This window comes from Neoarius graeffei, chromosome 9 (assembly GCF_027579695.1).
Source record: "Neoarius graeffei isolate fNeoGra1 chromosome 9, fNeoGra1.pri, whole genome shotgun sequence".
NCBI classification, from domain to species: Eukaryota; Metazoa; Chordata; class Actinopteri; order Siluriformes; family Ariidae; genus Neoarius; species Neoarius graeffei.
Window position 1 is genome coordinate 43,602,748 of NC_083577.1, and position 15,299 is coordinate 43,618,046.

The 15,299-nt window shown below is 45.3% G+C and overlaps 1 protein-coding gene across 1 annotated transcript in view; it reads right to left on the minus strand.

The window, feature by feature from the left end:
• The window catches only part of LOC132892154 (NXPE family member 3-like), a 36,858-nt gene extending 21,842 nt beyond the window's left edge, over window positions 1–15,016 (minus strand). The window contains exons 1-2 of the mRNA XM_060930548.1: window positions 15,003–15,016; window positions 14,460–14,754 (exon numbers count right to left, since the gene is read on the minus strand). Coding sequence (XP_060786531.1) covers window positions 14,460–14,754; window positions 15,003–15,016 — 309 coding nt within the window. The remainder of the gene's footprint in view (window positions 1–14,459; window positions 14,755–15,002) is intronic.
• Between the last annotated feature and the right edge of the window lie 283 nt (window positions 15,017–15,299).

The window sequence follows — 15,299 nt, forward strand, 5'->3', positions numbered from 1 at the left end:
CTTTATGTCTCGGGGCGCCTTCATGTCTGTGTTACCTTCTGGCTCTCCCCTTTTAGTTATGCTGTCATAGTTAGTTTTGCCAGAGTCCCTGCTTGCACTCAGTACAAAATGTATACTGTTCCTTCTCATCAGGTGACATTGGGCATACCTAACAACCTATTTTCTCTCTCTTTCTCCCCCCCCCCATCCCTCTGAGTTACAGGTCAATCCTGAGATCGAGATACTGACCTCTTCTGCTCCTCGGACCTGCCTGATCCATCCTGAAGCCCTATGTCTGGCTGGAGTCTCATCACATCGCTTGCGTGGAGGATGGCCCCATATGGACAGTTGAAAGTCACACTTGGAAAATGCTCTGGACACTTACAGTAATGCTTTTATGGGTCATTCCATGCCAAATCAACAAGAGGTTATGCTCGACCATCTCAGATTTCAATGAAATTTGGAGGGCTCAGAGATACTATTAAAAGAAGTTAATCCCCAAAACTTGAGCTTCCTATCACCAATAGTTTCAGAGATACAGATATTTGAATTTTTCAATTTTTTTGTTTTTTGCTCAAAACATACATATTTCAAAGTGCAATATAATCTTTATTATGCAAGATAGAAACCTAAAATTTTGCACAGAGAGACTCAATGTCTTGTACTACAAGCTTCAACTTAGAATTTCAATGGTCATTGTATATTGCATTTCAAGGTCCTGGAGTGGCCTAGCCAGTCTCCAGATCTCAACCCCATAGAAAATCTTTGGAGGGAGTTGAAAGTCCGTGTTGCCCAGCAACAGCCCCAAAACATCACTGCTCTAGAGGAGATCTGCATGGAGGAATGGGCCAAAATACCAGCAACAGTGTGTAACTTCACCTTGTGAAGACTTACAGAAAACGTTTGACTTCTGTCATTGCCAACAAAGGGTATATAACAAAGTATTAAGATGAACTTTTGTTATTGACCAAATACTTATTTTCCACCATAATTTGCAAATAAATTCTTTAAAAATCAGACAGACAATTTGATTTTCTGGATTTTTTTCTCATTTTGTCTCATAGTTGAGGTATACCTATGATGAAAATTACAGGCCTCTCTCATCTTTTTAAGTGGGAGAACTTGCACAATTGGTGACTGACTAAATACTTTTTTGCCCCACTGTAGCTCCTCTTAGCTGATTTCATCTCTTTCGTCAGTGTGTTTCTGGCCTGTTTGTACAGGACTCTGTCCCCACTTCTGTAGGCCTCCTCCTTGGCCTGGCGAAGCTGTCTGAGTTTTGTGGTGAACCAGGGTTTGTTATTGTATGCGCGGAAGGTCTTGGTGGGCACACACATATCCTCACAAAAACTGATGTAAGATGTCACAGTATCAGTCTGTTCATGCAGGTCTGAAGCTGCAGCCTCAAAAACACTCCAATCAGTGCAGTCAAAGCAGGCTTGTAGTTCCACTTTGGCCTCATCAGACCTCCTCACCGTCTTAACTACAGGCTTAGCAGATTTCAGCTTCTGCCTGTAGGACAGGATAAGATGAACCATACAGTGATCAGATAGTCCCAAGGCTGCACAGGGGACAGAGTGGTATGAGTCCTTTAAAACAGTGTAACAGTGGTCCAGAGTGTTGGAGTCCCTGGTGGGACACTTAATGTGCTGTTTATATTTTGGCAGTTCGTGGCTGAGGTTTGCTCTGTTAAAGTCCCCCAAAACAATGAGCAAAGAGTCCGGGTGGTTTTTCTCCACATTGTTTATCTGGTCAGCCAGGTGTTGTAATGCCTCATTAATACACACCTGAGGGGGAATGTAAACTCCAACCAGAATAAACGAGGAAAACTATCGCGGAGCATGAAACGGTTTGCAGTTTATGAATAATGTCTTCAGATGAGGACTGCATGATTTATTTAGAACTGTGACATCAGTACACCAACCTTCGTGAATATAAAAGCAGACTCCGCCTCCCCTCGTTTTCCCCGTGAGCTCCGTTTCGCGGTCCGCTTGGTGCAGGTGAAATCCAGGCAGGTGGAGAGAAGTATCCGGGATGTGCTCACCAAGCCAGGTTTTGGTGAAGCACAAGGCAGCAGATCTGTTAAAATCTGTGTTGATTGTGTTGAGGAGCAGCAGCTTGTCCATCTTATTGGCCAGAGAGCGGACATTAGCCAGGTGAATAGATGGGAGCGCAGTGCGAAAACCCCGCTGCCTCAGTCTGACGAGTGCGCCGGCTCGCTTCCCCTGGTGTCTCCAGCGACCTCGGCGTAATCCATAGAGAGCTGCTGCTCCCCCGACAAGTAAATCTGAAAAACTTTCCAGATTGAGGAAAGCTGATGAAAGAACTTTACTGGTGGTTAATCCAATGTTTATGAGTTCTTCTCTAGAGTATGTGACAAGCGAAGAAACGCAAGAAACACAACAAATACACAAAAATGTAGAAAGTACAAGAGAGCGAAGTACAGAGGCAACTGTCCGAGGTGCCATCTTGGATAGATAAATATGGCTCACAGTGGACATTGGAAAAGTGTAACTTGAGAAAGCAGAAATAGATATACAACCCCGATTCCAAAAAAGTTGGGACAAAGTACAAAATGTAAATAAAAACGGAATGCAATGATGTGGAAGTTTCAAAATTCCATATTTTATTCAGAATAGAACATAGATGACATATCAAATGTTTAAACTGAAAAAATGTATCATTTAAAGAGAAAAATTAGGTGATTTTAAATTTCATGACAACACCACATCTCAAAAACGTTGGGACAAGGCCATGTTTACCACTGTGAGACATCCCCTTTTCTCTTTACAACAGTCTGTAAACGTCTGGGGACTGAGGAGACAAGTTGCTCAAGTTTAGGGATAGGAATGTTAACCCATTCTTGTCTAATGTAGGATTCTAGTTGCTCAACTGTCTTAGGTCTTTTTTGTCGTATCTTCCGTTTTATGATGCGCCAAATGTTTTCTATGGGTGAAAGATCTGGACTGCAGGCTGGCCAGTTCAGTACCCGGACCCTTCTTCTACGCAGCCATGTAATTGATGCAGTATGTGGTTTGGCATTGCCATGTTGGAAAATGCAAGGTCTTCCCTGAAAGAGATGTCATCTGGATGGGAGCATATGTTGCTCTAGAACCTGAATATATCTTTCAGCATTGATGGTGTCTTTCCAGATGTGTAAGCCGCCCATGCCACACGCACTAATGCAACCCCATACCATCAGAGATGCAGGCTTCTGAACTGAGCGCTGATAACAACTTGGGTCGTCCTTCCCCTCTTTAGTCCGAATGACACGGCGTCCCCGATTTCCATAAAGAACTTCAAATTTTGATTTGTCTGACCACAGAACAGTTTTCCACTTTGCCACAGTCCATTTTAAATGAGCCTTGGCCCAGAGAAGACGTCTGCGCTTCTGGATCATGTTTAGATACGGCTTCTTCTTTGAACTATAGAGTTTTAGCTGGCAACGGCGGATGGCATGGTGAATTGTGCTCACAGATAATGTTCTCTGGAAATATTCCTGAGCCCATTTTGTGATTTCCAATACAGAAGCATGCCTATATGTGATGCAGTGCCGTCTAAGGGCCCGAAGATCACGGGCACCCAGTATGGTTTTCCGGCCTTGACCCTTATGCACAGAGATTCTTCCAGATTCTCTGAGTCTTTTGATGATATTATGCACTGTAGATGATATGTTCAAACTCTTTGCAATTTTACACTGTCGAACTCCTTTCTGATATTGCTCCACTATTTGTCAGTGCAGAATTAGGGGGATTGGTGATCCTCTTCCCATCTTTACTTCTGAGAGCTGCTGCCACTCCAAGATGCTCTTTTTATACCCAGTCACGTTAATGACCTATTGCCAATTGACCTAATGAGTTGGAATTTGGTCCTCCAGCTGTTCCTTTTTTGTACCTTTAACTTTTCCAGCCTTTTATTGCCCCTGTCCCAAGTTTTTTGAGATGTGTTGCTGTCATGAAATTTCAAATGAGCCAATATTTGGCATGAAATTTCAAAATGTCTCACTTTTGACATTTGATATGTTGTCTATGTTCTATTGTGAATACAATATCAGTTTTTGAGATTTGTAAATTATTGCATTCCGTTTTTATTTACAATTTGTACTTTGTCCCAACTTTTTTGGAATCGGGGTTGTATGTGCGCTAACGGCAGTCAGAAGGACATACTCAGGCAATATTGTTGAGAGAAGTCATACAATCTTCTGGAGTGGTGGTCATGATAAAACAACTGGTGTAGGTTTTGCTGTGTCTAATAAGTTCAAGAATATTAATCCTCTTCCTGTCAGTGATCGACTCATGACATGTCGCATACTGTAGATCTGCAGAATGAGAATTATCTCACTCTGATCAGTGCTTACGCTCCATCTATGTAGAGAACACTTGATGAGAAATAACTCTTCTATGAAAACAGCCTCAACCCAGCATTTGGCTTGAAAAAACAACCACACCTTTTTTTTTTTTTTTAGAATGTGTGCACGTTATTCTTCAGGCTAGGAATAGAAAGTTGCATACATACTGTAAAAAGAACACCCACTGTTCCACTGATTCTGATCATTCACACCCAGTGTCAGGAAAGGCAAGCACTGCCCTTGGTTGTGAGGGCACACTCTTAAGCCGCCACCATTTGGGCTGGGGTAGCTGGAGCTTTCATATCCATGTCCCAAGCTTCTTTTCCTCCTTGAGGAGCTGTTAGTCAGCTGATGTCGGGGTAAAAGAGTGAAGGCCCGTCTCTTGTTAACAGGGGCACCAAGATTTGGACCCATTCCTCTTTGGCCCAGTTCTCCAACAGTGCGGTCTGCTCAGAAACAAAGACATTTTTTTATATGCAAAGTTTTGGATGAGCATTGTCATATTTGTTCATGTACATACAGTATCTGGCCAAAGGTTTGTGGACACCTGACAGTCACACCTAAACAGGGCACGTTGTAGCTCAGTTTTCTCTTTTGGTGGAGGCACATCTTTAATTGCTCTTATCTTTTCAGGGTCTGTGTGTATCCCTGCTGCGGATAGCTTGTCTCCCAGGCAAGTTATTTCACGCACCCCAAACTGCCATTTTTGTTCATTCAGCTTCAGTCCTGACTCTTTTGCCTTTGCCAACACTTTTCTTAGCCTCTCATCATGCTCAGACTTTGAATTTCCCCAAATGATAATGTCATCCAAAAACACACCTAACTCCCTCCATGCCATCAAACAGCTGCTGGATATTTCTGTGGAAAATCTCTGGAGGGGAGGCTATACCGAAGGGCATGCGGAGGAAACAGTGCCTACCAAAAGGTGTGTTAAATGTGCACAATTCTGCACGCTCCTCATCTAGCTGAAGCTGGTAGAAGCCTGAGGATGCATCGAGTTTAGAGAAAAACTGTGCACCTGCCATTGCACTTGTAATGTCTGACTTTGTTGGTAGGTTAAAGTGCTCTCTCTTGATCCACTGATTCAGATCTTTTGGATCTAAGCATAGCCTTAAAGCACCATTTTCCTTCTCTATAACAAGAGAATTAACCCATTCTGTAGGTTCTTCTATTTTTCTTATTATGCCTTTGTCGATCAGAGACTGCAATTCTTTTCTCAGTGCTACTGGTACTCTCCTAGCTGCATGTATTACAAGCTCAGCACCTTCTTTTAACTGGATTTTATACTTATTTGGTAAGCGAGCAATCCTGTGAAAGATATCTTCGTACTCTCTCACGATCTCTGCTGTGGAGCTTTTGTTTATGTGCTCCCCTGCACTGCTTCTGGGGGTCACTAGAGTGCTATCTATGACATAGACCCTTTTGATAAGCCCCAGCCTTTCACTTGCTTTCAGACCTAACATGGGCTGTCTATCCTCCTCTACTAGGACAAACAGTGCACTAAAAGAGCGCCCCTCACTTGACAGAGTAGCCCTAAACACACCCTTTGATGGTATTGGCACATCGTTATATGCTCTTAAGTTCATTTTCTTAGGTCTCACTTTGGGCTTTACCTTCAGTGTCTTGAAGTATTTCATGGGTAGGATATTTTTTTTTCTAGCTATGGGCGCTGTGTGAGACGGCTGCCTCTTCAGTAGCTCTGTAGTTTTTAGCGACAGAGACACTAACACATGCGGGAAAAGCAAAGGTGGGGGACTCATCATTTATGTTAACAACCGCTGGTGTAACCCGGGACATATCTCCGTAAAGACAGTTTTATGTTGCCTGGACTTGGAGCTGCTAGCCGTTAGCCTGCGGCCATATTATCGGCCGAGAGAGATCAGTCACGTGATCACCATCTGTGTTTACATCCCTCCGAAGGCAGATGCAGCCGCTGCATGTGAGAGGATTCACTCTGTCACAGCAAGGCTGCAGACACAGCACCCTGAGGCATTTATGATCATTTCTGGGGACTTTAATCATGCTACTTTGGACTCTACTTTGGCTGCTTTTTACCAGGCTGTGGATTATCCAACAAGGAACAACAGGACAATTGACTTGCTGTATGCTAATGTGAGGGATGCATACAGAGTCACACCCCTTTCCCCACTAGGGAAGTCTGACCACAACCTGGTTCTTCTACAGCCGAAGTACACCCCCCTGGTTCAAAGGCAGCCTGCAACAACTAGCTCCATCAGGAGGTGGTCCCCTGAAATGGAAGATGCCCTCAGAGACTGCTATGACATCACGGACTGGGATGTACTGTTTAGCCCACACTGTGAGGACATAGAGGGGCTGACACACTGTCTGACAGATTACCTCAACTTCTGTGCAGACGTGGTCTCCCCCGCTAAGACTGTACGGTGTTACCCTAATAACAAGCCATGGGTAACACAGGAAGTCAAAGCTGTCCTCAACAGGAAGAAGGCCGCCTTCAGGAGCAGGGATAGGGAGGCGATGACAGCAGCACCGCAGGAGGTGAAACGCTGCATGAGGGAAGCTAAGGACAGCTACAGGAGAAAGGTGGAGTAGAAGCTGAAGGAGAACAGCATGAGGGAGGTCTGGGAAGGTGTGAAAACCATCACAGGCCACAATACAAAGACCAGAGTCGTTGAGGGGAAAGTGGAGAGGATGAATGAGTTAAATGACATCTTCAATCGGTTCAACCAGCCCACGTCCCCCCACCCTCTCCCTCACTGCAGCCATCTCTCCTTCTTCCCTCAACACAGCTCCCCCCAGTATCACAGCAGCCCCCTCCTCCCCCTCCTCAACACAGACTCCTCCATGCATTACTGCAGACCAGGTCAGAGGTCACCTGAGGAAGCTTCACCCCAGGAAAGCAGCAGGCCCAGACAAGGTGTGTTCACAACTACTGAAGACCTGTGCTGCTGAACTGGGTGAACCACTCTAACATGTCTTCAACCTCAGCCTGCAGCTGGGGAGAGTGCCAACCCTCTGGAAGACATCATGTATTGTTCCAGTTCCCAAAAAGAATCGGCCCAGCGAGCTGAACGACTTCCGACCGGTGGCACTCACTTCACACCTGATGAAGACATTGGAGCGGCTCTTCCTCAGCCTCCTCAGACCCCAGGTACAACATGCCCAGGACTGTCTGCAGTTTGCGTACCGGGCAGGTGTTGGTGTGGAAGACGCCATCCTCTACCTGCTACACCGAGCCCATTTGCATCTGGATAAGGGAAATGGCACAGTGAGCAGGCCTAGAAATTCATATATTTTTTTACCAGCCAGCCGGACTAGTTACCTTCCAAAGTAACTAGCCAAACAGAAAATCAACTCGCCAAAATTTGTTCATGTGTGAATTTTACTTCTGTCAAAAATAACAGACAAGAGAGTAGTTATCATTGTTCATGACTAATGTGCATTTATTTCAAGACCCGAGTATTTTGATACTGTTGTCTCATCTCATCTCATTATCTCTAGCTGCTTTATCCTTCGACAGGGTCGCAGGCAAGCTGGAGCCTATCCCAGCTGACTACGGGCGAAAGGCGGGGTACACCCTGGACAAGTCGCCAGGTCATCACAGGGCTGACACAGACAACCATTCACACTCACATTCACACCTACGGTCAATTTAGAGTCACCAGTTAACCTAACCTGCATGTCTTTGGACTGTGGGGGAAACCGGAGCACCCGGAGGAAACCCACGCGGACACGGGGAGAACATGCAAACTCCACACAGAAAGGCCCTCGCCGGCCCCGGGGCTCGAACCCAGGACCTTCTTGCTGTGAGGCGACAGCGCTAACCACTACACCACCGTGCCGCCCCAATAATAATAATAATATATTGGAAAACTTGGTGTATGAGTATTGAAAACAAATATACTTACTATCATGACTATAGCACCCAAAATATGTCCAACATGGTTTCTGTATTTAACCATTTATGAGAGAGAAAGCATTAGGAGCTTCATATCGACTAGGAATCAACTTGAAAAAAATTAATTATTCCATAAAAATCTTACCGCAGCCAAGGCCTACCCTGCTCCCACGTTTGCTTATAAGTCCTTTGTCATTTCTCCTTCTTGTATGCTTTATTGGCGGCCTTTTTCTCCTCTTCAGACCGAGGTTGCTTTGTCCCCGTCTCTGGTGGTTTCTGTACACCTTTCAGAAAATTCCACATTGCAACATAGCTTTGGCAGATGTAGATGTAAACAACAACAACAGAAAAAAAACAACACGCGTGTTTAAATGGGGGATAATGTGGCCACATCTATTGAATTTGATAATGTAATGTGGCAGCGGGGGCGTGGTCAAGCGTCGGTCTGTGAATGGAGGGCGGAGTCAGGGAAGGTAAGTGGTGGAATCATTGCACCTGATGGGGATTAACCTGTGTTTGTGTGTCTTCCCCAGTGACCGCACCCTTTAAAAGGAGAGGAGAGCAGAGAAAGAGAGCTCTCTCCCCAACCAGAATACGTGTGTAAGCTAGCAATAAATAGTTTATTGAGAACTCAATTCTGGCCTGCAGTGCTTCTGTGCTCCACCCACCTGGTCCAATACTACACGTGATTACCGCGATATTCAACGAGACACGTTATATGCATGCGCAGTAGTGAAAAAAACGACAGCCTGACTCATACACGATATGATTCGGAATTCTTCGGTAGTTTCCGTCTTGCCAACAAACACATCGATTAACACAGACACGGCACATGCTTAATATGTGGCGGCTTTAGTTGACAGTGTGTCTGAATCTTCGCTTCATATATATTTTTTATTTTCAACTAGCCAGCCAGGCTGGCTAGTGACAGGAATTACCCGCCAAATGACAAATTAAGTCGCCTCGGGCAACCAGACCACCGCGAATTTCGAGCCCTGGTGAGGATCCTCTTCTTGGACTTCTCGAGTGCCTTCAACACCATCCAGCCCCTATTGCTTCAGGACAAACTGAACAGGATGCGAGTGGACCCCTGCCTGGTCACCTGGATCTCCAGCTACCTCGCTGACAGGCCGCAGTACGTCACGCTGAAGGACATCACGTCTGACACTGTAATTAGCAGCACCGGAGCACCCCAGGGCACGGTGCTGGCCCCTCTTCTCTTCACCCTGTACACTGCGGACTTCTGCTACAACTCGGAACTGTGTCACATTCAGAAGTTTGCCGATGACACAGCCATCATTGGGTGTATCAGTGACAACAGAGAGGAGGAGTATAGGAGCCTGGTGAGGGACTTTGCTGTGTGGTGCAACAGGAACCATCTGCAGCTCAACACCTCGAAGACCAAGGAGCTGGTCATTGACTTTGGGAGGTCCAGACCAAGGTCACGACCAGTTCTGATTGAGGGAGTCGAGGTGGAAGCTGTGGATTCCTACAGGTACCTCGGGCCGTGGCTGGACAGCCAGCTGGACTGGACTTGCAATCACTTGTACAGGAAGGGACAGAGCAGGCTATACTTCCTTAGGAGGCTGCGGTCCTGTAACATCTGCAGGAAACTCCTGTGGATGTTCTATAAGTCTGTGGTCACCAGTGTCCTGTTTTACACCGTGGTGTGCTGGGGGGGGGCAGCACATCCAAGAAGGACACATCCAGGCTGGACAAACTGATCAGGCGGGCCAGCTCTGTTGTTGGCATGAAGCTGGACTCTCTGGTTATGGTGGCAGAGATTAGGTCTAAGGACAAACTATTGAACATCATGGATGATGCCAGTCACCCTCTGCACACCGTCATCAGCAACCAGAGGAGCCTGTTCAGTGACAGAATGCTCCTTCCCAAGTGCAGGACGAACAGACTCAAAAACTCCTTTGTCCCTCATGCCATCAGACAGTACAACTCCTCTCTGGGGGGGAGGAGGGGTAACAGGAGGACAGAGGACGGGAAGGAGCAGTAGCCTAGTCTAACAATAAGCAATACCGGACAATGTGCAATATAATGTGCAATATAAAGTGCAATATCTTTCCAGCTGTGCCCCCCTTCCCCCCTTCCTCTCTTCCCCATATCTTATTCTTTTATATTTGTATCTGTAAATACTTAATTTATTTTAACTTATCTAGAAGTTCTCTATATTTCTTTTCTCTGTTCATCTGTAATGATGCTGCTGGAATCTTAATTTCCCTGAGGGAACCCTCCCAAAGGGATCAGTAAAGTTTAATCTAATCTAATCTTATCTTAACATAGGCCCCTGAATCAATCTTCATTGGTACTGTTACATTATCCACTTCCAAGTTGGCTATCCATTCAACTGCATTGCCATCGTTGTCCACGAATGATACTGTCTCTACATACAGTACATGATCATCATCACTGTCACTTGCCTCTTTTGTCTGTCCCACTACATGCACCTTTTTCTTTGCAAAACATGTCCTAGCAAAATGATTTTTACCTTTACATTTCTGACACTCTTTGCCATATGCTGGGCACTTGTTTGGCGCATGTGTACTTCCACACCTTTCAGAGTCTTTGCCATATTGTTTTGATTGCCTTTGTTCATCTCATCTCATTATCTCTCGCCGCTTTATCCTTCTACAGGGTCGCAGGCAAGCTGGAGCCTATCCCAGCTGACTACGGGCGAAAGGCGGGGTACACCCTGGACAAGTCACCAGGTCATCACAGGGCTGACACATAGACACAGACAACCATTCACACTCACATTCACACCTACGGTCAATTTAGAGTCACCAGTTAACCTAACCTGCATGTTTTTGGACTGTGGGGGAAACCGGAGCACCCGGAGGAAACCCACGCGGACACGGGGAGAACATGCAAACTCCACACAGAAAGGCCCTCGTCGGCCACGGGGCTCGAACCCGGACCTTCTTGCTGTGAGGCGACAGCGCTAACCACTACACCACCATGCCGCCTGCCTTTGTTCATGTCATTTCTATTTAATTTTCTGTGACTGTGAATTTTCATATTTCTCCTTGTACTTTTGCACTGCATCAACAGACTTTATCGTTGTTTCACTGTTATTGTCAAAGGACTTTAGTTGCAGCTTTGTGCTTTCAGAAGCCCAGCAAATCTGAACTGCCTTTTCGAGAGTAAGGTCCGTTTCCTTTAATAAGCATAGCCTTACTCTCGTCCCACGCCCCCATGACAATTTGGTCTCTTATGAGGTCATAGAATCGCACAGTGTGCCGAAGTTACAGGACTGGCTCTTGAGACACAGGTCTGTCACATAACTTTCCATGGACTCACCTTCTCTTTGCATTCTGCTTCTGAAAACATACCATTCTGATGTTTTGTTCTTTCTGGGCATGCAGTAGTCCTCAAATTTCTCCAGGAAACTTAGCGTTTTTAATATATTGATTTTTTTTCTCTCTGTGCTTCCACGGATGGCGGTCGCATTTTCTGCTCTCCCTCTCCCTCCTTTTTTCCCTGCTTGTGCTTCTGTGTCTTGTCTCGTCTGCTGTACTTTTTGAAGAGACTCTTCCTGCATTTCTTTCTAAACTAAAAAACGCATGGAATTGATAAACTGGTCTCCTAATGAAATTGACAGTTTTCTCGATGAGAAGTTTGGGTTCGGGGGAACCCGTTTGTCCTGCCGGAACGTTTGCGGCTGGTTACACGATGGACGCGTGGGAGTGGTGGCGGGTCGTGTGCCTGGCGATTCTTTCTGTGGAGGACATTGAAGATATCTACCTATTCGGAACCATGATTACAGGACTTTTGCTGATTGGATTAGGCATTGCCCTGGTATATCGAGGAAATCAGACAATGGTGACAGATGTTCAAAGCCCCACAAAGCTGCCCGATATGATTGGAGTGGTGGGCAAAGCTGTTGGCACTCAGACTGTGGACATTCAGAACTTTAACCACAAAATGGTGTTATCTCGGAGCAGCTTTCAGCTTTGCAAGGAATACATTTTTCGGATATCAATTTGAATAGAATTGACGGAATAGACAGATATGGACGAGTGGTATGGACGTGCAAAGACTGCGTCTGGAAAGACCAAACAATTCATATCTTATTGACATTTGGCGCCCTGAGACAGCACCGGCCTTGGTTCAGGCCATTGCTGAGGAAACATTTCCCCCTGAAGGTCACTGCCGGGAGACACTCTCATTCCTCGCATTCCTCTCTAACTCTCTGCGGTCGCCATTTTTACCCCCAGTGTGACAAGCGGGTGCGTGACCAGCGCCTTCATGGCTGCAGGAGTGGACGGCTGCTTGCTTGCGCTGGATTACCTCCCCCCCTTACCCCTGATTCCCCCCCTCAAGTCCCGTGTTTAAAGTGTACTTGTGTTGTTGTGTGCTTATGCAAAGGTTTTGTAAATGTTCCCACACTGTACTCCTGACAGGAGCATAGTGGGGGGGGGGGGGGGGGGGGGGTGTTCTTTTTTTTCCTTATCTCTCCTCATGTTGTGTTTCCTTTTTATCTTTATCCCTGTCTTCCTGTCCTGTCTACCCTATGTCAATTGTATGTTGTATATGTAAGGACAGGTTGATGGCTAATTTTGCTGGTACATGTGACTAGTGACAATAAAGGGCATCATCATCATCATCATCATCAGGACCAAGGGAAACTTGTCTTTCTACATTCTGCTTCTAAATACATACTGTTTGTATGTTTCATTCTTTTTGGGTGTGCAGTAGTCTTCAAATTTCTCCAGGAATGCAGAGAACTTGCCTTTCTGCATTCTGCTTCTGAAAACATACCGTTCGCATGTTTCATTCTTTCTGGGCGTGCAGTAGTCTTCAAACTTCTCCAGAACCGTACGAAACTTGACTTTCTCATCTGCTGTGAACACAAATGTGTTGTACACATCCACAGCGGATCGGCCAGCTACAGTTAGCAACAGGGCTATCTTATGAATAGTGATGCTCCGATCACCATTTTTGGGCCCGATCACCGATCGCCAAAATCATGATCTGCCGATTGCCGATCACGGCCGATCATAGAATGGCAGGTGAATCTGACTCTTCCATATCTTTTATATATAATCTAGCAGTGTGTGCACAATGTGTAGAAATGAAACTATGAATTAACTGTCTTGAAAAACAACAGTAGAAATACAGTCAAGATCTTGAAGAACCACCAACTGGTTTTATTTTCTGATATAAAATTAGACAACTTAAGGCTACTCTAGGCCATCTTTCCCAAATAAGGCAGAGAAACATAAAACAAGAGGGGTCAGGAAGACCAACACACATAAGATCAGCTTAATGGGATGGGATGAAGTTACACTAAGGCATACTTGGAAATTGTAGCCTCTCACTGAATACAATTAAATAATTGGCAGCAAAATGTAAAACACCAAAACTGGCCACTGAAAATTATGGCAAACTTTTCTGCTACCATTATGAATGTCTGATGTTGAGGAACAACCAATTCATTCTCATCTCATTATCTCTAGCCGCTTTATCCTTCTACAGGGTCGCAGGCAAGCTGGAGCCTATCCCAGCTGACTACGGGCGAAAGGCGGGGTACACCCTGGACAAGTCGCCAGGTCATCACAGGGCTGACACATAGACACAGACAACCATTCACACTCACACCTACGGTCAATTTAGAGTCACCAGTTAACCTAACCTGCATGTCTTTGGACTGTGGGGGAAACCGGAGCACCCGGAGGAAACCCACGCGGACACAGGGAGAACATGCAAACTCCACACAGAAGGACCCTCGCCGGCCCCGGGGCTCGAACCCAGGACCTTCTTGCTGTGAGACGACAGCGCTAACCACTACACCACCGTGCCACCCGACAACCAATTGTTTATCCAAAAAATAAATAATAAATGCCAATGCCATCCTTCATAATATTAATAAAGAACATAACAAGACCAAGCAGATAGTTACCAACACACATTGATCCCATCTCAAGTTGATCTAATCGATTAGTCACATTTAGGCCCAAGCTACTTGGAAACTTAGCCTTTTTAATATATTGATTAAATTAAAATAAACACAAAACGTTTAAAACCAAAATGTGCTCGGCCTACTACCACAGAGGACAAAATCCTTTAGATTCCAATCATAAATGGCAAGTTTCTCTTGATTACTATGAGCATCTCTGCATTTTTTGAGGTGAGCCGGTTTCTTTTGTCATCAATAACGTTTGCAGCTGTGCTAAATAGTCTCTCACTATCCACACTTGTGCACGGTGAACAAAGATATGCTGGGAAGCGGCCTTTATTCACCTGCCAATAGGCAAGTGGCTGTCCACTGCGTAGCATTACGGGTTCTGCTAGATAGTGGTTGATCTGCGAGATGATTGTGGTTTCTTGTTGATTGTGTCCTGTATCCTCCTCCACCAGCTCAGTAAACATTGCCTGCAAAGAGCAAGCTGGTGGGCTATTTGTTGACCCGCTGGAACTGGGTACCTCCACACTGCTTGTACTTGGCAATTCAGTGTGGCTATGGGCTGCCACAGTGTCCCGAAACAGATCACGTAAAGTTGGTTTGAGTGCCTCTGGAAAGTATTTGTCTTTGTACCTGAAATAGATGTAAAAATGAAAACAATGTGAAATCAGTTGTTTTGCCTTGCACGCCACACACATCCATTTGTCAGGTTAGTTAGCATTGAAAAAAATACAGTATTTCTAAATATGATTAAAAAAATATTTTAGGTTACTGTAAGCTGTCCTTCAAATATAGACAAAGCATAATTAGCCTATTTAAAAGAAAGAGGTAGTAGGCCTAAGACTATAGCCTAAGTGATGGGTCTAGTAAGTTTCTCTTACCTTGGATCAAGCATTGTTGCAATTGCATATAGCTTCTGTATATCAACGTCAGCAAATCGTCTTCTGACAGCTTCCAGTAGCACCATTTTTAAAGATTTTTTGGGGGGGCTTTTTCACTTTTATTGGATAGGAGAGTGTAGAGACAGGACAGGAAATTATCGGGAGAGAGAGACGGGGAGGGATCGGAAAATGACTTCAGGTCGGAATCGAACCCGGGTCCCCGGATTTATGGTATGGCGCCTTAGCCACCTGAACCACGACGCCCCAGTAGCACCGCTTTTGCTGTTTTCACGTTTT